Source organism: Artemia franciscana, chromosome 1, assembly GCF_032884065.1.
Source record: "Artemia franciscana chromosome 1, ASM3288406v1, whole genome shotgun sequence".
Lineage (NCBI taxonomy): Eukaryota > Metazoa > Arthropoda > Branchiopoda > Anostraca > Artemiidae > Artemia > Artemia franciscana.
In genome coordinates, this window is record NC_088863.1 from 70,485,017 (window position 1) to 70,509,104 (window position 24,088).

A 24,088-nucleotide genomic window follows, 5' to 3' on the forward strand; every position below is an offset into this window, starting at 1 on the left:
ACGACTGTACACTTCCCAATAACCATTATTATATGTAAACACTGGTCGAAGTTTGTAACTTGCAGCCCCTCCCCAGGGACTGGGGGGGAGTAAGTCATTCCCAAAGTCATAGTTATTATGGTTTTTGACTATGCGGAACAAATGGCTATCTCAAAATTTTGATCTGTTGACTATGGAGAAAAAATGAGCGTGGGAGGGGGCCTAGGTGCCCTCCAATTTTTTTTCTCACTTAAAAAGGGCACTAGAACTTTTCATTTCCGTTAGAATGAGCCCTCTTGCGACATTCTACGACAACTGGGTCGATACGATGACCCCTGGGGAAAAGAAAAAAAAACCAAACAAATAAACACGCACCTGTGATTTGTCTTCTGGCAAAAAATACGAAATTCCACATTTTTTTAGATAAGAGCTTGAAAATTTTGCTGTAGGGTTCTCTGATACGCCGAATGCGATGGTGTGATTTTAGGGGTGTTTTGCCCTATTTTCTAAAATAAGGCAAATTTTTTCAGGCTCGTAACTTTTGATGACAAAGACTAAATTTGATGAAACTTATATATTTGAAATCAGCATGAAAATCTGATTCTTTTGATGCATATTTTGGCATCAAAATTCTGTTTTTTAGAGTTTCGTTTACTATTGAGCCGGGTCGCTCCTTACTACAGTTCGTTACCACGAACTGTTTGATACACTTATGTGCAAGAGTATATTGAATGATGATGGACAAGAAACTACTAAATGTTTCCTTTGCAATTTATTTCGATTCAAAACCAATAACAGTGATACCCATTTAACTGAGTGAGTTCCATTTCAATCGCCCTAAAGTTGTTTTTTTTTCTTTTTGTAGGTAACGCGTTTTGATTTGGGACAAAAAACAAATGGTACTCCTAAAGCTACATAAATTGGATGTTGCAAGTTTCAAACCTAACAGGCTGAGACCGTATCTACATACTAACTATTTCTCAGCAATTCGTTAGTTGGCAAAGTTTTACGAGGGAATACTCATCTGTCAGCAGCTGAGTAATTTGCGAATTCTTAAAAGACCACGCTTTGCATAAGATTATGATGGATAACACTAACCTGGTGTAAATTGCATAGTGGGTGATTGGACTGTTATGGGTGTGCAAACCGGGCGCCCAAGAAAGGTTGACGGTTCTTGAAGTGAATGATTGGATAAGTGGACGGCCTGGAGGGTCTGGAACATCTGAAAGAAGAAAGAGATAAAAAATATTTAATAGAAAATCCCTACCAAATTCACTTGCCAGTATTCAATGGATTCACTCTACAAATTTACAGGTCTATATATTTACAATTTTTCCTTCGGGTCTCTTCTTGGTTTTTTATTTCAATGGCTATAAAGAAAAAAAAAACGAAAAAAAAAATTTTTATCACCAAAAGTAATATACAATCAAGGTTTGTTATCTAAACAATCATCTTGACGATTGAGTCTAGAATTGAGGCATTTGTGTATCTTTGACCGAACTTTGTAATAACATCTGCATTAATTATCGCCTCCAATAATTCAAAGTGAGTTATGTTGGTTTATTTGAGCTTCTCGTCAGTTTGTAGGTCCTTTCCCATAAGCCACTTCCTTAACTCAAGGGCTCAATTGAAGTCAGTATTGAATATCTAATTTTTTAAGCGGATTTTTAAGGTTTATATAACGCCTAGAAACTCTTAAAGTGTGCCACTATGTGATCCACAAAACTAGATTGGGCCAAGACTCTCAAAGTATGGCTCATGCTTGACATTAAAAAGCAGGCTTTTAAACGATGCTATCAAGGAGCAGCCTCCTAGCTTGGCTTCGTGCAGTTTAATTTTGTGTCATCTTTTACGCTAGATTTTTTTTCGGATCTGTCGGCCGTGAAGAGATCAAGTGTACTTCCTCTCCACCATGGCTCGGAAAAAGTCATTGGAATTGTAGCCAAAGAACCTGACTAGAAAAAAAAATACCACAGTGTGCGTGTAACTCCACCTCTTTCAACTTAACCATTTAAATCAGCTTTCGATCAACTCAGCCTCCGTTAAATTCCATCATAGCCCCAGCTAAACTGAATCCCACTGTAACTCAACCTTCTTCAAATTAAGCGCCTGTCAACCTAACCTTCCGTGGGGCTGGGGTTGAATTAGGATTAGGTTGATTGGGGATTGAGGGTTGGATTGCGCAGGGTTTGAGTTGTAGGGGTAGACCCAAAAAGTAGGCTTTTTAAGCGAAATATATCTCTAGGAATGATAGATATAGACCTGCAGCCCCTAGGAATATGGTGGCGCAAAAGATTGATCAATCCAATGTAATAGAACAGTTTTAACAATGGATTTAATTAAAAATAAATTTAAAATTTAATTAACAGTCTTTAATTTAACAATACAAGGAAACACAAGGATCAAGAATCAAGGAATCAAGGATCAAAAACAAGGAGCAAGGAAAACAATATTCAGTTGTAAAGTGTTCCAACCCAAACACACCTTCACTGCTCTGCTGCGGTATTTTTAAAGGAATTATATTGCATAGGGTATATTCCCCAGGAGAGCACAAAAACTAAAAATGTGTTTTATGTAATTGGAATCTAATTAGAAACCTGTTGTTTGTATGAGGAGCGTTTTTTTAGAGGGGGTGTAAGATCTTGCAAAAAAAAAAATCCATGTCGCTAAGTTACCAACTAAATATTTTGGAGCCCACTCGGGGTGGGGGAAGAAACAATAAAAAATTATTTTATTGAATATTTCAATAAGGAATCCCCAAAATTCAGGAGAATTTAGGATTTCAAGGGGGGTTCAGGTCCCCCCGCTTTTGTCTCTGGATAGCACATTTTGCAACTTCTAGATGGTATGCCTTTATTAAGAAACAAAAAATATAGGACAAAAGAGATTTTAAATGGATAAAGCTTTCTCAGGTGTAAGAGTTGATTCTGACTATAAGTTTCACAAAGATCGTCACATAACACCTTTTGATTCATTATGTCCGCACAATCATTGCTAGAATACAGTTAATAGAGAATTGAACTATATATTCTTCAATAGTATTTTTATCATAGATGAAGGCCAAAGGTAATCTATCTCTGCGACGCGTACGAGGGTATAATTAATTAAAGAGTATACCTCACGGAGATGCTCTCATTTGAACAATGATGATCATGAACCAGATAACTCGTCCTCAACAAATTATAAATAGACAAAAGGCTTATAATCAAAATTTCAAGGCACATACCAGTTTATAACAAGCGTAGAGGAATAACGCGTGTGTACCACGTTATCTGAATTGGGTATTGTAATTAACCATGGGTTTGATAGTAGGAATTAACAAGTCATGCTGATTAATGTTCGATGTGTGAGTTTAATGTGGCAAAACGGTCGGTGGTTGAAACAATTCAGCAACTCATGTTCTATGATATTCATTATAAATATCATGAAACATCGACAATTTCAAGTCATAAATCTTTCCCTAACATACATACTATCGTTCAAACAGTTCGTGGTAACAAACATTAAGTAAGGAGCGACCCAGCTCTTCAGTAGCCGAAACTCGAAAAAACGGAATTTTGTTACCTATAGATACATCAAAACAATCAAATTTTTATGCTGACTTCAAATATACAAGTTCCATCAAGTTTAGTTTTACCTGTCAAAAGTTACGAGCCTGAGAATTTTTGCCTTATTTTCGAAAAAAAGGGAGAAACACCTCCTAAAAGTCATAAAATCGCACCGTTTTTTTCTCGACTTTAGGAACAAAATTCAAACTATAGCGTAAGGAGCTAGCCACTAACGAGGGGGCAAACCCCTTCATATACGTAATTATTTCTGTTTTGTTTTAAGGTTTATCGTTCCTCCTTACTTTCAGTTGAAAAAACTTTTTTTTTTATTTAATTCTGACAAAAAACATATATCCATTTTCTTTCCTTTAAACAAATTGAAAATCCAGTCTAAAGTCATGTGGACATTTTTTGAATGCTTAAAGTTGTTGGCTAATTGTGTTTATAAGAAAAATTTGGAAGATTATAAAAATGACTTACAATGAATATTTGATTTATTTGAAGTAGGCTAACAAATTCCAAATCTGATTATTGGCCCGTCCGATTCTATTATGCAAGAGGCGCGACTGAATTGGGAATTTTCCAGAGATGGTGGTTTTCCAGTCAAAACTGGTTCTTGGGAAATCTGCTGTTAATTGTACAGACAAGTATACGAACATAATGTTAATTTCCACTTAAAATATGTCTGAAATAAGTTAGAAGATGCAGCCCCTCAAGTACCCACCATATTTGACGATTATTTCGGCAAACTTATTTGATGATTGTTTCTTCAAAATAAATTGACGAAAAATCGTCAATAATAGTCGTAAAACTTATTCGTTAAAATTATTTGACCATTATTTCGTCAAAATTATTGATGAATAAGCTTCAATCATAATCGCCAAATTTATTCGTCAAAATTACTGACAATAACCATCAATCATAATCGTCAAACTTATTAGTTAAAATCGATTATTTCGTCAAAATAATTGACGAATAATCGTCAATAATAATCGTTAAACTTATTGGTTAAAATTATTTGATCATTATTTCGTCAAACTATTGACGAATAATCGTCAATCATAACCGTCAAACTTATTGGTTAAAATCGAGTATTTCGTCAAAATAACTGACAAATAATCGTCAACAATAATCGTTAAGCTTATTCATCAAAATTATTTGACGACTATTTCATCAAAACTATTTACGAATAATCGTCAATAATAATCGTCAACTTATTCGGTAAAATTATTTGACGGTTATTTCGTCAAACCCTGCAACTGAATATGCATTGGACTCGTTTAAATTCTTGTTTGAATTGCAATTGAGCTTTGAATATTTTTCTAGTAATTGTCTTACATATTTCTGTAGTTGTTTTGTAAATGTAAGTACTAGCTATTATAATTATTTAATCGGCTAAAAAACTATAGGAAAAAGGTTTTTCAAATTTCAAAATTTTTATTATTTTACCAGAGATTTATCAAATATTACATGAAGTTTGCCTCCTTTCATGCGTTCCTACGGTATGGGCCTAACTTTTCCATCTGTTTCCCCTGTATGCACCTATGAATACCATTAAAAAAAAAATCTGTCTATTTTTGCAAAAGAGAACACTATTCATTAGGCATGGGGTCCCATAGATACATTCAAAATCGAAAGAAAGAGGGGGTAAAACTTCATCCTTAGAAAATAGAAAATAAACCATAAAGGCACAAAACTTTCTAGCATTGGCCAAAATAAGATATTTTTCTGCTGAAAAAAGTTTTTTTTAACCTTTGTTACCCTAAAAAAGTGTCTATGGGCTTACCCGGGGCTGTATCCAGGATTTCTTTTCAGAGGGATTATTTTTTCGTGGGGGGGGGGGGGCAAAAAAGCTTTAATAACGCACCAAAATACTAATTTTTTCTGCTGTTTTTTTTTTTAACCTTTGTCACCCCAGAAAATTGTCTACAGGCTTACCCGGGGCTGTATCCAGGATTTACTTTTCAGAGCCATAGTTTTTTCGTGGGGGGGGGGTGCAAAAAACTTTATTAACGCATCAAAACCTTATATATATATATATATATATATATATATATATATATATATATATATATATATATATATATACTAGCTGTTGGGGTGGCGCTTCGCGCCACCCCAAGCCCCCTCGCGCGCGTAAGTCGTTACGCGCCATATTAGTTACGCGCCATTGTAGTTGTGTCCCTGTGTCCCACCTGTGAATATAGATAGATATAAATATATGTTTTTAACTACGTAAAACATGCGAATATACAACATTCTTCGCTGTCCCATTGTCTGTGCATATAAATAGATTGTCAGGTTTACTGACTCTTGAACATGCAACATATAATTGTCCATGGGAAAAACAATCCGTATTCAGATCTATACCTCATTATTCTAATGATGTGTCCCTGTGTCCCGGTCGTCATTTATATTCCCTGTGTCCCGGTCGTCATTTGTGTCCCGGTGTCCCAGTTTGTAATTTCTCTTTGAGTGTCCCGGTTGTCATTTATATTCCCTGTGTCCCGGTCGTCATTTGTGTCCCGGTCTGTAATTTCTATTCGAACAATCCCTGTGTCCCGGTCGTCATTTATATATCCCGCCTGTGCCCCCGGCGTCCCCGTTGTAGTTGTGTCCCTGTGTCCCGGCCGTCATTTATATTCCCTGTGTCCCGGTCGTGATTTGTGTCCGGGTGTCCCAGTCTGTAATTTCTCTTTGAGGTTTTTGGCATAAACTCTTTGTGCAGCTTCCTCGGCTGTTGCCATTGTAGGTTCTTCAGTCATTTTACAATTAAAAATTTTTCCGTGAACAAATGTCTTAAATACCGTTAATGACGTCACCGTCATAGCAAAAATGACGACAACTAACTTCATGACGTCAGTCGACACAGAAACATGACGTCACCTGACACACAGACAGACAGACAACTTATTTATATATATATAGATAGATATATATATATATGTGTAAGTATAGTATCGGGACCCGTCACGCAGTAGGCCTTTATATATGGATTCTCATCGTCACTTGTCTTCTAACCGCAGACGTGAGCCTCATCTCGGAGTAGAAGATTTCGGGGAGGGAGTTCAAACCACCTACTCCCCCTAGGATACAAGCCTGGGCTTACCCCACACCCCAACTAAATATCTATAGGCATCCATATTTAGAGTATTTTAACGTATTGTGTCCTATTCTTTATAAGTAACTATAATAAGGGGAGCAAATACAAATTTTGACCAGTGGGTAATATTCTAATTGCTTAGAAGCCTTGGAAGTACTTGTCAGCTTCTAAATCAACAATGAGACCAAGCCCAGATTAATTGTTTCCAAACTTGGACAAAGAATAATAGAACAGTTGCCTGCAACCGGTACTTTCACTCCATTAACTCTTACCGTCTGCTTTCTATTTTGCTTCATTGCCTTTTAGATCTTCCGGAGGGGGAATAATCCCCCTAAGGATCTATTTGACCCTTTTTTTAATTTATTCAATCTAGATTGCAAACACGAGATGTTCAGGAAGATAGTTTAGGAAGCCGAGAATTCCCCAATTCTCAGACACTAAGAGAGTTGAATTGTATTTTGCGATTTTTAAGGAGGATAACTTTCTTTGTTTTTCGATGCTACATTCAAATCAACCTTTTGAATTTATCAAATACAAAATCAAGTTGTTCCCACTGAAAGTAAGGATCTATATCAAAAATGCAAACGAGCTAAAATTATTCTGTAAATGAGGGGGGATTTTCTTATTTGCCAATTTTTCACGAACGGTTACTGAAACACAGCTTAACTACATTAGGAATTTTTTTTTTAATGCCAATAGCTTTAGCGTAAAGAGCAAGGAATTGAGGAGGGGCAACCCTTTCATATAGGGTTTAATTTCTGTTCGTTTCGAGTTTTAATGTTGTTCCTTACTTTTAGTAAAAAACTTTTTTTTATTTGTATATAAAAAGACCTTTCTCTGGCTTAGATTCTTGGCCTCAAAATGGAAAATAAAAATAAAGAATTTCAACTTCTTCACTAACTTTTCCCATTCACAAGGAATAAATTAACAACGCTGATGGCAGGGACACTAAATTGATTTTTTTTTTTTTTTTAGCACAACTGCGTCCCATCCTTTTCCAACATAATATTGATATCCCCTCCTATTCTCGTCTGCTTTAAGAGTTTATGGTGTGAAAACTCAGGTGGGGATCAGACTAGATGTTGTCACCTACCAAACTATTGATTTTGCAATCAAATTCTTTGTTAAACATACAATAAAAACAGCCTTAGATCCAGCAATCAATCTTGGTCCCATAGACTCAAGGGAGACTCCTTGTTCGAGTTTTAATAGAATGATTAGACAGTTAAAAAGACCTTTCTCTGGCTTAGATTCTTGGCCTCAAAATGGAAAATAAAAATAAAGAATTTCAACTTCTTCACTAACTTTTCCCATTCACAATGAATAAATTAACAACGCTGATGGCAGGGACACTAAATTGATTATTTTTTTTTTTAGCACAACTGCGTCCCATCCTTTTCCAACATAATATTGATATCCCCTCCTATTCTCGTCTGCTTTAAGAGTTTATGGTGTGAAAACTCAGGTGGGGATCAGACTAGATGTTGTCACCTACCAAACTATTGATTTTGCAATCAAATTCTTTGTTAAACATACAATAAAAACAGCCTTAGATCCAGCAATCAATCTTGGTCCCATAGACTCAAGGGAGACTCCTTGTTCGAGTTTTAATAGAATGATTAGACAGTCAGGATTTTCTTTTTTCTGGTGCTGTGGAAATAGAGATGTAACAAAGACAAACTTATCTAACTAAGCAGAATCTTATAATGACGGATGTACAAGTTTGTGCTTGAGGGCAAAAAGGTACCAAGTCATGATTCTTTTTAATCACAACAACTCAGAGCAGCTTCTTCAGGGATGACGTTCTAGACGTGCCAGGAATGATAGAGTTTCAATGATTATAGTTAAAAAAAAAAAAAAAATAATAAGGACCAGGAAAGTTATTTTCAGGTTCCTGCCATATTTCTCTTTTTTAAAAATCGATTCCTGAAAAATTCAGCGAAAACGGGTACGTCCGTGGGAATACCAAATGCGTCAAGTGACACATCGGTCAAAAATTAATTATACATTGATCCTACTAGAATCAGGCACGCTCGATCAATTGCTTTGATCAGAATGCACGTCTCCTCTTTCGTTCTCGAGATGTTTCCAATTTCAACTCCACTCAAAATGCGTTACAACCAAATCCCGACTAGTTTTACAGACCAAAAAGCGTTCAGTACACGACTCTTCTACTGTCGCGAACATAATACCTTTCAAATCGTTAACAACAGTTTTTTACTTCTCCTAGACATTTTAGGAAATGTCACTTAACGCCTTTCGTATTTTTAAGGCCAGGGAGCCTCAGGGGTTCATTTGGAACCTTATAAAACACGCTCTTAAGCGTATTAAGTCCGCATTTCATAGAGTCTAAAGTCTACTTAAGCCAGATTCTGAGCAGTATTTGGTGAACAACAGGAATATACTTCGCATAATATGGAGAAGGTAAGCAAGAAGGGTGAAGGAAAGCACGGGATGGCTGGCCCCCAATCTCCCATTTCACTTCCTAGCTTCCTAGCAAGTTCATGAAATGAGGATCAGACCCGCTGGTTTGAACCTTGAGGGTCTAGTGCCGTCTTACTACTTAAGTACTTATTACTTACTACATTCTACTTGCCGTCATACTACTTACTTACTTACTAGAGCCTGATTTTAAGGAGTTTTTAGTGAACAGCAGCAATATATCGTGCATAATTTATCTAGCCTTAGAAGTAGGAAGGAGCTGTAGGTAAAAGCTTGGCAGCACAACCGTTTTCTAAGTTCAAAAAGAATTACTATTTTGAATTTTGTATGTTTATGAGTGTATGTTATTATTATTATTATTATTTTTTTGTCGTGTGCCGCAGTTCTATGCCACGCAATTCGTTACTTTACTACTTTTTCTTGTCAATACATTCAAGAGCACTAATAGAACCCAACTTCTTAACAAACTTATGTCTCTTACTATTGCTATTTCCTTTCCTTTCTATGCATGGAAATGATTTTAGAGATCTACCAACAATAACAATTAGAAGATGGTCGCTGCGAATAAGAGCCCCATTTCATACAGTTTCATCATCCCAAAAATAGTTTATTTTGAACTAGTGTTTGTTTATCTAGAAAACTAGACCTACCATAATAGGTTCCCTTAAAAAAAAAAAGTGTTAAATTTGGCTATTATTGGCTTTTAGAATCTAAAATCTAGAATTAACCAGCAACTGAAATTAAGTAAAAAAAAAAACAGTAAATAATTGGTACGACACGTAGGAATTGGGAGGGTAAGTTCTGGGAATTCGATAAATTAAGCAAAACTATCAAAAACAGGAAGATAACACGCAAAATATCTGGCAAGTATGCAAATATAAAACTAACTTTAATTGTTTATCGTTCCATTTTTATTAAAAATAAATACACTACCTTGAAAACATTCATGGAAATTTTCACAAAGTAAAATCTCACAAAATTTTATTTTAATTTAAAACTCAAACTGATAAACTGTAAGGTAGATTGTATTTCAAATAAGTTAAAAATTGTCATCGCTGCACAAATTTACTAATGATTCTGGGCCCACTTTTCACATCTAACTTTTTTCTGTAATGTTTCTTCGTGATTACGATAGGGTCATAAATAGATTATTCAGGCTACAGCCTTAGAAAAAGTGTATCAAAGTAAGTAATGACACTAGCTCCATCATAAATTGCTCCCAAGTTTTTCGCTGACGTACCCTTCTATCCCGGTGAATTCATGTCTCTAGCGACCATTTTTCGAAGAAAGCTTTATTTTAGAAGTCTAATCAACTGCTTTTATAACCCCTAAGGGAAACCTTCGGATAAAAATCGAATCTATTCCCCAACTTTTGATCTTTTCCTGGGTAATTCGAATGGGACTTTTATTTGTGTTTGGAGCTTTAGAATAAATGAAATAAGGTCATCCTTAAAAGCAACAAGGATTGGTTATTTATGTAGCACTGATACGAAGTTAAGAACCAAATGATACTGGATTAAAAGCATAGTAATGATAATGCAATAAAAAATATTTAAAATATATTCAATAGGAAAATGTTTTCTACAAAAGGGTTCTGTTTTGTACAGAACTTTCATTTGTTAAAAAAAAATGCACTTATTTAAGTCGGACTTTTCTTACTTTATATGAGAAAAATGAAAATTTCAGTTTTATTTGGCTTACGTTTACTGCCAACTGCGCCCTCTACTTTATTTTAGTAAAATAAAATTTCAAAAGTTCAAAATGATTTTAAATATTATATTAGTTATTTGAAATTTTGCGCGCTCTTAGATTTCTGCACCCGGGTCAAGTGCCCCCTCTGTCTCCCTAAATCACCTCTGATCAATAGTATATCGTTTTCCCACTGACACTTAACACTAGATTCTAAAGCAACTTCTTGGAACGGAAGTCGTTCGATTGTTGGTCACTTATTTGTCTAAAATTTTGAAACTTCAAAACATTACAATTTTTGGCCCAAAGGAGGCGAAAATGCTAAGAAATATAAATTCTTATAGACCCACTTTATTTTCCACGACCTATAGTTGGGAACAGAGGGGTTGAGCCCCTCCCCATTTTGACAAACGAATCTAAAAAGTAACGTAAATGCCGAAGTGACCTCCGTGTAAGTATATATATCGTCAGTGGATAATGACATGAATAATTTTGACTACCAAGGATTTTGATAAAATTTCAGCAGGTGATGACCTTTTTAAGTGGCAAAACAATTCGTGCGACACCGAAGTGACGTTTTCACCCATTATATACCATAAAACAATAATGTTTGCACAAAGATTGTTGGTAAAAATACCAGAAAAGAACAATTCTTAAATGACCGATCGATCTGTCATTATATAAAACCCTAAATAATCTTGAATCTTGGTTAGCAGGCATCTCGTTACTTATTTCTAATTCTTTTTTTCTGTCAAGGCTAGCAGGTCATCGCAAGATCTCACGAGAGATGTTTCACGGCTCCATTAAATGCTACTGCCTCCTTCTACATGCCTCTTATAGATTCGGTTATATCATGTCATCACAAAGTGCCACAAGGTGTGGCCAGGAGAGGAAAGGCTGGAAAGCGTAATAAGGGTACCATTATGATCTCTATGGTTGAAAACCAGATGGAGGTATAAAATCCCTTCTTTTACGTTCCTCCTTCCTCTCTCCTTTATAAGCAAAAACTAAAACATATTTTGATTAAGAAAAAATGTCAATTAAAAAGTATTTATTTCCAATTCCATGGAAATAACTGGATTTTATATATGGGTATTCCCAAAGATAATAGCAATGCCTTCCCAGCAAGGTGACAAAGTTGGAAATTGGAAAATTTGAGGAGTGCAGGAAATAAACCCAATACTGTCCTATTTAAAATAAAAATTATTTCTTTAGTTTCTGAACTTATTTGGTTGCATCGTCTAGATTCAATAAAAACAATTTATGTTTTTTTTTTTTTTTTTTTTTTGTTTACGTTGAACAAAAGCAAAAACGAGCAAAAATTAATTACAAGAAACAAAATTTTCCTTACAGAAACAAATAGCGAAGTTGAAGCTTAAACGAACAAATATTACTGTTCCACAAGTAATGTAAGATATAGCCTATCTACAAAAAATGGCTCAAGCAAAGTGACTCGTGATATTTTCCAGGGCGTGTACTTCTAAAAACTAGAGTTTTACTGAAAACTGAGCTTACTTGAGCTGTTTCGAGAATCATAACATAAAAGCTGTTGATATCCTGGTCGGTAAAAGATTATGAAAGACTTTTTAGTCTTTTATTTTCTGTTGGCTACTTATGGAATTCCTGTTCCTAAGAGAGAACTCTGTTTTTAGGGTCGGTTTTGTGTTTTCAGAAAAGCAAAACATTTAGAATTCTAGAGATGTCGGAGAATTCCGCAGATATATCATTAGACAGGTTATCTGACATGTCTTGTAGATACAAGACTGTGTTTTTCGAAATTAATTAGAAGCATAGGAAGATGATAATGTTGCAAAATAGTAACCAAAGGCCATAAGCAGTAATTCATTCATAGGGTTGGAAGGTAAATAAATTAGAAGAGGTCAATAAATAAAAATTTCCAATACTAAGTAAAAATTTGTTCAAAATAAGGGGTATCGGACAGGGAAAGCTGGAACATGCACCTACGCAGAGTCGCGGTTCTGGTTTCTCTTACGCCCGGGGTAAAATCTTGATTAACGTCTTCCCACATCTGTCCTATAATTTATCCAATTTTTAATAAGATTTTCATTTATCAACAAAATTTGAACACAAAATGTTACAAAAAAAACATATTAAAATTGATTAAATTCGGCCTTATTACTTTTATTTTCAAGGAATGGTAATGGAAAGCACTATGAAAATATGGGAAAAATGACAATTTCGGATTCAAATTCTCTATACCTACTGCCCACTGAGGGTCTCTACTTTACTTACATAAAAACAAATTTCGAAAATTACAGAATGATTCTAACCGTTAGATTATTTATCTGAATTTAAAACTCCTCAGAATTCTGCGCTTCGGGCGAGTGCCCCCCAGGGGCGTAATTTCGTCAAAATCCTGGGGGAAGGGCAACGTTGGAGCCAATTTTCGCAAATCAAGCCATTAAGGTACTATTTAGCACTCTAAAAGTACTATAAAGGTACTTATTAGTACTATTTAAAAGTAACCTATAGTGCTTTAAAGGTAAATATGTACGAAAAAACTGACCCGTTTCTGTTGGTGCTTGAATTATGCAGGTTTATTCTATTTTTTTTTTTTTTTTTTTTTGAAGAAAACAAAATTTTGGAAGAAACAAAATTTCAGCTGGGGGGCCAGAATGGGGTCTGAGGAGGCAAACCAAGGTCTGGGAAGGGCAGTTGCCCCCTCATCCAATGGAAAATTAAACCCCTGTTTCCCCTTCCCTACCCTTCCCCTTAAAACGTCCTTTACCAAAGCAGAAGGGGGGGGTGCTGTCTCTGGTCGTGATCCCAAATATGGCAATATTAAAAATATTAAACTTTCAAGTTTCTCGTCCCTTCTAAATTGAATTATTAAACGAAATGTTTCTACTACTCCCCCCCCCCTAAAAAATTACTTACATAAGTGCAAGGAAAAAATTAAAAGCTTCCATGCCAGGCTGTGTGCCTCGTGGAAGTTTTAAGAAGTTTCTTGGTAAATGTTTGTTGTCTTTCCCCTATGGCATGGTCAGCCAATAAATGAAATAAGAACTTTTGTCTCGAGAGTTTTTTTGTCAATCCTATTACAGGTTTATGTGGCTGCTGGAACTTTATTTACTAAGAAATCTCCATCCATTTTCGAAGGAATGCTATGTTTAAGTGTCGAAATAGGACTGTATATTTATCCAAAAAATGGAATGTATTTATTTACGTAGACTTCGTTTGATTTGAAATCTGATATGTTAGCTTAACCGTTTTACAAACTGTTATTTAGACTGTTTGCATTGCGATACAAAGTATTTTCTCTATTTCTGAAATGTACTGTAGATTTAGTCACCAGATACACTGAAAGAAGGGATAAAAATTTCTATGGGTTTTCTAAACATTAGAAATTAATAGAAATAAATCCAGAAAAAAAGTTTTGTAATTTGTGGTTTGGGGAAAGTGCCCTCCCCGCTGGTCTATGTCGGGTGTCAGTATTTATTAAATGCTCTCTTTCTTAAATTAGATTATATACTAAATTAGGTTAATAAGTTTGATACTTAAATTAATCTAATTAATTAAATTAATTAGATTTACATTTAAATTAATTTAGTGCAATATGCAAATTAAATTAGATTCTAAATCTAAATTGAAAGAATACACGGAGCAGATTTGATTTATTTTGCACCATTTGATATCGATAGAAACAGTGAAATAAGGAAGACATATACCAATTCTCAAAATTATTAGAACATTGATTTACCAACAGTATGTGACTGAGAAAGTTATAGCAGCAGGAGTAATAAGATTGAGTCGTTAGAGTGATGCGCAGGTAGCAGCAAATCCTGTTGCAATATATATATATATATATATATATATATATATATATATATATATATATATATATATATATATATATATATATATATATATATATATATATATATATATATATATATATATATATATATATATATATATATATATATATTCACAAAAATAGAATATTTGAATAATCTAACTATTAAAAAAATGACTAACATATAAAAAAAATACTTCGGCCATGGCCTGGATTTTAATGTTTGTGAAAACCGCATTCGATTTATTTCTACTTTAACTCAGAGCTTGTATTCTGAAAATTGTTGAAATTTGGTGTCCAATTTAATCGGGCTATAAGATTGCGCAGAATTTTGAAGGTTGTACAAAGATATATTACCTCTTTTTGGCTATTAGCTGGCACATACACAAAAGCTGCTTGGGAGGGAATTTTGCGAGAAGGAAAAAACTTCAAAACACACTAAAACAGGCAATTTGCTTGAAAAATACAGGAATGGGTGACAACACATTTAATGTTTCAGCGGGAGGGTGGGGGTACAGGATCAAAGCATGCCTCCTCTCCTCTGACACTGTATTTCGCTTTCATATTACAATTGATGCTGAAATAGTGATTCTGTTGCCAGTAATGCTGCGAATCACACAAGTATGCATTTACGATTCCATCATATGCCCTCTCCCAACGTTCATGATTTTCTCTATGACGTTTTGTAGGGGTCACATCAATCGCAAATGTTTGCTGATTTGTGCATGATCCCCTGCTTACGAAAAAAACTCCTTCAATTGTAAAACCAAATATTTTGAGATTCACTAACGACTGATCAAAATGGAGGGAGTCAACCGAGAAAAACTGCCTCAGGCGCTGTGATTGGGAGAAAAACGCGGCCAATACTTCTTTTAGGCGATTCCTTTCATTATTTATTTATTCCTATAAAAAAAAGTCGTGAAGGCTTAGTTAGTTTTATAATCAACTCTAAATAATTAGCCCAACTAAATAGTAGCTATAAATGGGCAACTTCACAAGTGTAGACTAGCTTTGGGGGATTCATTAGAGAAGAGGATACTTTGGCTCATGTTGGTATGTATATTTCACGATGGAACAAAAAGGACTAGACGGACCTTAGGAGGGATTTCCCGTATCTTCAATTATGCCCACCTGCAATGTCTGTCTTACATCGTTGTACACAACTTTATTCATTCAAACTTCCCTCTGGACGTAACTTTATGTTAACACTTGTACAGGTTTTCCACAAACACCATTTAAAGAGAGGCTTCCGAACCAAATTAAAGAGAGTTAGAAGCAAAATTTCCTTTCCAACAAGTGCTAGAGGGAACATGAGTGTTCAATAGCAGAAAATGACACTCTCGTGCGGCAATCTTGAGGCCAGTGCCTCTAGTAAGCTCAGGGTTGCAACCCATAGTGATTTATCACTATTTCTAGTGACATTTTATATTTTCCAAATAAAAATCACTAAATCAGCGCATAAATTACTAGATTATTAAAGAAAATCACTAAATCAACCCAAAAGAAAACTATATCCTATGGAATATTTGAGTGGTTAACCCTGAGTGTGCCTGAAGCAGCCCAGTGCGCAATGATAAGATATTGTCGCAATCCTGCCTAACGATCATGCTAAGGATATTTTCGCATTTCTGAGGTAACTGCTACTGTTAAGCCGTTTTAAAAAGGAAGATTATCAAGACAAAGTAAATCAGAAGGTATAAAATGTCAGACGGGTTTATAAACAAAATTTAGAGGGATCTACACTTCAGTCCATTTGCCACAAAAGGTTTTACACACTTGACAAAAAACCAACATACTTGACAATAGCGCTCATGTTGTTCTATTTCGGTAGAAGATGTATTTTTAAAACAATATTAAAAAATTTAAGATGTAATTTATCAGAGATTTAGATTTAATTTATTAATTGATCTAGGATTAGTCTTAACTTTCCGCTCAAAAAGTTTTTAGTCAATTATTCGGTAGACTACCTTTATTTCCCGCTTGTTGCTTCGGATCTTTCCATGACATATGGAAGATCTGGAATCCGCTATCAGGATAAAGTTTTAATGGGAATTCTTAATATCCGTAAACAGCCCGTGAAATTAAAAAGATATGAACCCAAATGGAAAAGGATGCAATAGCTCTTATCTCAGTTCTGGCCAATAAAAAGGCAATAAACTGTTGAAAAAGAGCAGAACTCATTATTGCTTTTCCCAAATGCTTAAGCATCTTAATCGGGAATTTGGCAGCAAATTGAGTATTGCAGACAGTCTGCGGGTATTCTTTTAGGATCTCCTCCGCTATGCCCATATCACTATACCACCATACCATTATGCCCATGCCACAATTTACTCGTGTATTAAGTTGCTTCAATTTAGGTGTATTACGTTGAAACAAAAAAGTGACTTATGGCAAAACGCATGGGGAATATATAATTTGGGATAAATATCAACACATTAGGGGGGGGGCAGGGCAAAGTAAAGTGAACCGCTTTTAGGAATAATATAGGTAACTAAACATCCTAAAATAATTGTATCATTCCTAAAAGCACTTCACTTTACTATACCCTCCCCCCTAATTTACTAAAAATATCCCCCGAGCAACATATTTTTGTTGTATTTTTCCACATGTCACTCTTTTGTTTGAACTTAATACCATTAAACGACCAAAAAGTGGATTTTTCGTTCATGCTGATTGTAAATTATAAGTTTCACCAAGTTTAGTTTTACCCATTAAGAGTTACAAAACTGAGGAAATTTGCCTTATTTTCAAAAAAAGAGGGGAAACATCCCTAAAAGTCATTGAATCTCAAAGAAAATCACACTATCAGATTCAGCGTATCAGAGAATCCTACTATAGAGGTTTCAAGCTCCTGTCTGCAAAAATGTGGAATTTTGTATTTTTTGCCAGAAGAAGGATAACGGATGCATGTTTATTTGTTTTTTTCCAGGGGTGATCGTATCGACCCAGTGGTCCTAGAATGTCGTGAGAGGGTTTATTTTAACGAAAATAGAAAGTTCTAGTGCCCTTTTAAATGAAAAAGAAATTGGAGGGCAACTAGGCGTCCCCCACACTTATTTTTCCCAAAGTCATCGGATCAAAATTTTAAGACAGCCATTTTGTTCAGCATAGTCAAAAAAATCTATTAAATATGTCTTTGAGGACAAATTAATCCCCCAAAGTCCTCGGGGGAAGGGCTGCAAGTTATGAGCTTTGCCCATTATTTACATATAGTATTGGTTACTGGGAATACACTGAGGTTTTATATATATATATATATATATATATATATATATATATATATATATATATATATATATATATATATATATATATATATATATATATATATATATATATATATATATATATATATATATATACAAATTTTAAAATACGCATCAAAAATTTGTATATTTCCATTTTCGTTTCATTTCTTAGAGTTGAACATAATTTTCGGGTGGTGGGGTTCAAATCTGGAGCCCCTCCCAGGATACGGCCTTGACAGTAGAAGCACAATGAGCAGAGTTTCAAATTTGTGCTTCGCGTCGTTTCTAACTACTGTCTTTACAAGCAGAATTCCACAAAAACAAATGCAAATCCTAGCTAGAGAGGTGGTAAATCAGTTGAAGCCAATATCCATACAAGTAAGATTCAGGTTAAAACACAACTTAAAAATATGTTTGAAGCTGAATATTAATTCAGCTTAAAGCACATGATTGATTTCGACCAACTGTGGATCTGACATCCATAAACCGCTAAATGGAATTGTAAATAGTCGTACAGTAAAAACTGTTATTCGATTTCTACAATAAATTAGTCAAGTCCCTCTTAGCTGTTTAATTCTGGAGACTGTAGAATCCAATTTGTTCCAATAATAAGAGAATTCCCAAACAATGATGAGGACTAGACATTTACAGCTTTAACCACTAAGAAGGGACCTTGAAGCAGAGGGGGTGCAGAAATTGGTTTATTCTGAAATATTAGGCTCATTATCTTTACCGAACTAATCCTGTTGTTCACGTTGGGGGGCGTAGTTTCCTATTTCCTATTCTGCTTGTGTCTCAGGGTTGGATGTTTCGAAAAATATATGATCATTTCCCCTCCTCAATAAAAGGTTCAAATTGACTTTTCCTCTTTTGGCAAATGCTCCCTAACATGTCTTATAACAGGGACTGGGCTATCTTCCATTTTGATCGTTATGCAGGAGAAGAAGCCTATAAATTTGTCGCTTTAGCAATTATTGGCACATATTTCCCACGAATAAATGGGAAATTTAGAGCATTGAAGGAATTGATATCCAATAATATCGATCTCTGTGAATTCTTTAAAATCAGCAAGTTTTACAAAACTAGTCGATTTAAGCTAGTAAAGCAATACATACACACGAGGGGTTCCAACTTCCAGGAACCGTGTTCATCACGTCGCACGTTCTAAGCGTGGTGAGTGTCCTAAGCGCGGTTGAACTGTGCCAAGCGTTCCTGGTACTGTTTAAAATATGGTAGAACTGAGTAGCACACGTCACGCTAATAAATGCACACTAGTTGGGGGAAGTAGGCGGCCCATCGCAAACATTGATTTTGTTGTCAAAAATGTCAATCCAGTTTAAAAACAAAAATTTGAGTCACAAAGTTTTTTAACAATTAAGCTCTCTGTTTGTCTTTAGCTTAGTGTTGGTTTTAGGGAGAAATGAGGTATGGATCTGAAAGTGCGGTTCAAAAAATTATCTTGGTCATTGGGAAGAGGAACTCAGAATGAAAACTTCAAAACAGGTTATATCCTGGACAAAAATATAAGCAGATTTTTTTTTTTTTTAAGAAAAAAGGCACTGCTTAGAAAGAAGAATAGAGGAAAATAAGCGGCTGATAAATAATATTTCAAACTATAGTATTGTCGCTTTCTTTTAAACAACAAATGGTACTTTTAATGCTAAGAATGCTATATTTCTGCTAGAGACCCAAAAAAAAAAAAAAAAAAAAAAAAACACACACAACGAATTAAGATTGATAAAGCATTACTGATGGCACAATCAAAAAGGTATCAATGATTTGCATTAACCTAGATGTATTCGGACTGAGAGAACTTGATGTGTAGCTGCAGTCCCCAAAAGGAGTCTTGATATAAAACAGCTCAAAAATGGTCTGCTAGTTTCTATTGTGCATTTACATTTTGTCAAAAAGGGGCTAAAAAAACCCCGAATTTACAACTTCAGACTGTGAATGTGTACAATTTATATGACTTTTTCACTGGACGTATTCCTCAAAACAGGAACCGAAAAAAACTCAAAATCAAGGAAACTAATAAGACATGATTAGATTCGCTTCGCCTCCCCTTCTATGAGACCCAAATTTATGGGGGTACAATATGGAGGATCAAAAGAAAAAGCTTTTTCAATTATCGTACATAAAAAGTCAAAAGTCAAAGTCGTAGGAATCAGGGACATTTGATTTGAGTCGGTTTCCTAATAAAAGTAAAGTGTTTTAACCTTCTTGGTATTAACGGAGTAAGAGCTTTCTTTTAATAAGGAAACATATATCATTATAATAAAATACAATATATTTTATTTTATAACAATATATAAAATATAATAAGAAAATATATTCTCACTCATTTCTTGAAAGTTAAATTAGTATAGTTGAACAGTATAGCAAATGTATGCAAGTACAAAGGATTTTTTTTCGGGATGAATAGCAATAAAACATACAAGTACTTGAGAGATTCGGAGAGATTTTGGATTTCAGGTGAGGGGTTGGGTCCATATCCAGGCCTCTCCATGAGCCTGTAGTTCAAGCAATACTAAATTACATGTTGTAGGGTGGCTCGTAGCCATCCTGTCAAGTAATCCACCTTTAAGAAGGATTAATAACCCTTATATTGGTACCATCTATAGCTTATTATACCTAAAAAGTTCGCGGCTTTTATTTATTATGTCTATCGGCTTTTATTTAGTCACCATTGAACATCCAATAGATTTTGCTCCACCGAAATCAACCCACCAAATTGTTTAGAACCCTAAGCATCTTTTAGAGAACTAGTTTCAAATAATACACAAGTGCTTCATCTCTATTTAAATTAACCATTGCTTTAACTAAGACAGAAATTTCTCAGATATAGACTTCAATTCTACAGTGACAGTGCTGAGCAAAAGATGAACCAACTCCCAAAATATTGTACGTACCTTCCCCTTCAAGATTTACACTTGTGAAGAGGCGGGGCGGCCCGCTCCTAAGCACCATTTTTAAGCATCATTTTTATTTGACGTTTTACGGACCAAAAAGCCCGCTCTTAAGTATCATTTTGTTTGACGGTTTACAGAAAACAATTAATCAGCCAATAAAAATCAATTTTTTCCATTTCTTCTTTATAAATCAGTTTTCTATTATTTCCACTGGTTGATTGGCTCTTTGTCATGCCCATAAAACGCCAATTTAGTACAGAGATTCATGTCTTTCTAAGGGTCCGTTTTTCCTATCTTTCAATCTGTCAGAACCTCAAAAGTAGCTGGCTGGAAAAGAAACGACAAACCTGTCACAGCAGAGAAATCAACAATTTATCTGACCCAATTTCCTTTTCCAGTGTCAACAGTTTTCTATAGACTTCAATACTTTTTCTCTCTGCTTTTTAAAAAAAGTTTAGGAATTACAGGAAAAAATAAAAATGGATGTGAATTACCATTTGGAATTATTTTTCACAATCAACAACATAAACTTTGGGATTGGAATACTAACTAAGAAAAGAACTAACTAACTAAAAACTTTCGTTCTTGTGCTTTTGCCAAAACAGGAATTGCCTGTTTTGACAAGTAAGCAAAAAACCTCTTAAGAACGCATTAAACATAATAAGTGAGCATATATTAAATTATTAAGTGGATATCAAGATTTTTTTTTTAAAGGAACTGGGCAGGGAAGAGATAATAAATGAAGCAAGAGTTATTTAAATTAGTATATGCTATTCGTCTAGCTAATATACTATTAATCAATATACCAATCTATAACTAAATATAAAACATTTTTATTTAGAGTTTTTCTCTTATTCAGTACAACTTATGCTTCTGAAATTTGGTATGCTTGGTATAACTCTAATCACTATTTTTGTACATTTCTCTTTTGCAGGGGGAGGGGCTGCTTTTTCAATACCCAATTTTGACGAAATTCATTAGTTTTTAGATGATACTTAATAACTCGTTACAGCTTTTGGATGTAAAGTCTTCTCCTTCTGCATAAGCTCCGCCGTAACTGGCCTTAAAAACATCCATTCTGTTTGTATAATTCCCAGAAGTAACTAGCTTATTTGATCTGATCAGTCTGATCCTAGCATATCAAACAGGAATATCATTCCTCACAGTTCAGTTAATGTGAAGTGTTTTCTGTGTTGATAAGCGTTTATTTCAGTTTTCCTCTTTTAATATGCTTAAGTGCATTGACACACTCCCATCAAAGGGGCGTTGAGGACTTCCTTATCATTATCGATAGTGGCATATGTTTTAGAAAATTGATTTATTCGGCAATGTTCTCAACAAAATAAGAATTGAAATTTGACGTAAAGGCTTCTATTTTTCCACTTTTCAACTTATTTTATACTAGTTTTAGCCGAGGACACCTGATCGGTGAAGCAATTGCTATTTTCGCTGAAATAATAAATAAGAAAAAAAAATTTGTGCACCAGAAAGAAAAGAAATAACTCAGTCTAAGGTTTAGCAATAAGAGCCACCAAGGTAGGGGGTCAAGACCTGGGTATATCCCGAACCGCAAGATTTCGAAAAATCTTACCCTTTTCCACATAATTCGCTCATAGTTATTTTACTTTTTTAACTATACCCTCCACGACAAAATACTGACGGGCATGATGTAAACTTTTTTAGTGGCTATTAAACGAAAACTATACCGGATCTGCTTAAGTAAAGGTAAAAAATAGTGATCAAAAGTGGTAAATGAATTGCTAAATACCAGTTTTGATTTGCCATATAATTTTCTTATGGTTGTTGTTTTTTCCTTTGTTTTTTTTTACAGTCAGTTTTTAAAAGCAATGCAAAAAATCTGCAACCTGAAGAAATAGAGGCTTTTTAACAATAAAAATGTAAGAATTGGGCGGTCTCGAAATACAAAGATCATGGTTGCAGTAAGAGCTGCAACCACAACCCCTGGTAACTCAGCCAATATAAAAATTCTTCTTAAATAAGACTTCAAATATTCACAATCACTATTTGACACTGATTCGGGAATGATAATAATTATCCATATCAAACTGAGACGTAAAAGTAGTGTCAAAAATAAACTAATTACAAATAATAAATTAATTAATAAATAAATAGTAAAAATAAATAAAAATTAAACCAAAAATAAATCAGATTTCTAAAAGCCGTAGTTCGAAATAAAAACCACTCAACATGATCAAAAACTCCTTAAGGAAATCTGTCAGCCCTCCATCTTAAAAACTGAAAATAAGTAAATCCAATTTTGACTGGAGGTAACACTCATGTGTTATTATTTCCCCCTCGGACTAGCAGAGCACTGGAACATGGTTGATTGCCCGAATGGCTCATTTGAAAGCTAATGCTTAAATCTAAACGCTTTTCTGCTTTCGTCTTAATGGCATGAAAAAACAATTTTCTAAAAACAACTATTCATGAAAAAATTTAATAGCAGACAATCGCAGCACCCAATTGGTTATTGTAATACACGACTATAAGATGGTAAATTGGCAAATTGTGCGTAAATTGAGATGTTAAATTGGTAAATTGTGCGTAAAGGCAAATTGTGCGATACGATTGTTCAGCTCGGCCTATTGTGTAAACACGAATAGTTTCCGCTTGTTTCTTTTCACATCTCGGTGTGAAATAAGGATAAACTTTAAACAACAACAAAAATATTCCATAAACTTGTAATGAGTGTTATATGCAAGGCCGTATATCCAGGGGGAGGGTTGAATCCCCCCCCCCAAAAAAAAAAAACATTCCTGACTTGTAAAAACGTAAAAAAAGGAAATTATAAATAAATTTTAATATGTTTTTTTGCCCCCCCCCCCCGTAAAAATATTCTGTAAAACACACCCGAAAAAAAAATCTTGACTACGGCCCTGACTAGATGTGATTATACATGTTACTTAAAACAAATCATAGCCGAATACTAGCTTTTGGTAAATTAGAAAAGTCATAGAGATAGGCTGCTTCATAAGAACACGCCGGATTCCCCTCTTCTTTTTCATTTCATTTACGAAAAGCATTCAGATTACAATACATGTCCGACAGGCTAGGAATAACAAAAACCAGCAATATAGGAAGAAGTCGGTACGTGTTTCCCCTGGATATTTAAGTTTGATTATAGTCTGGCTGTATTTCCTTTGACTCCGTCAACTTAACAGACTAAACCATTTTTCCTATAGTAATAAAAAGTTTCTATAGAGGGCAGAAGACGAGGCCGATTTATTCCTAAAAATGTCTGAAAAGGGTTACGACAAAGTTATATATGATATGTCATATTATACGACATATATATATATATATATATATATATATATATATATATATATATA

At 34.5% G+C, this 24,088-nt stretch overlaps 1 protein-coding gene across 1 annotated transcript in view; it reads right to left on the reverse strand.

Annotated features, from left to right (window-relative positions):
* Nucleotides 1–24,088, reverse strand: part of LOC136033488 (tyrosine-protein phosphatase 99A-like) — a 177,175-nt gene that overhangs the window by 88,217 nt on the left and 64,870 nt on the right. Inside the window, exon 4 of the mRNA XM_065714236.1 lies at nt 1,078–1,201. Within this exon, the coding sequence (XP_065570308.1) occupies nt 1,078–1,201 (124 nt within the window). The remainder of the gene's footprint in view (nt 1–1,077; nt 1,202–24,088) is intronic.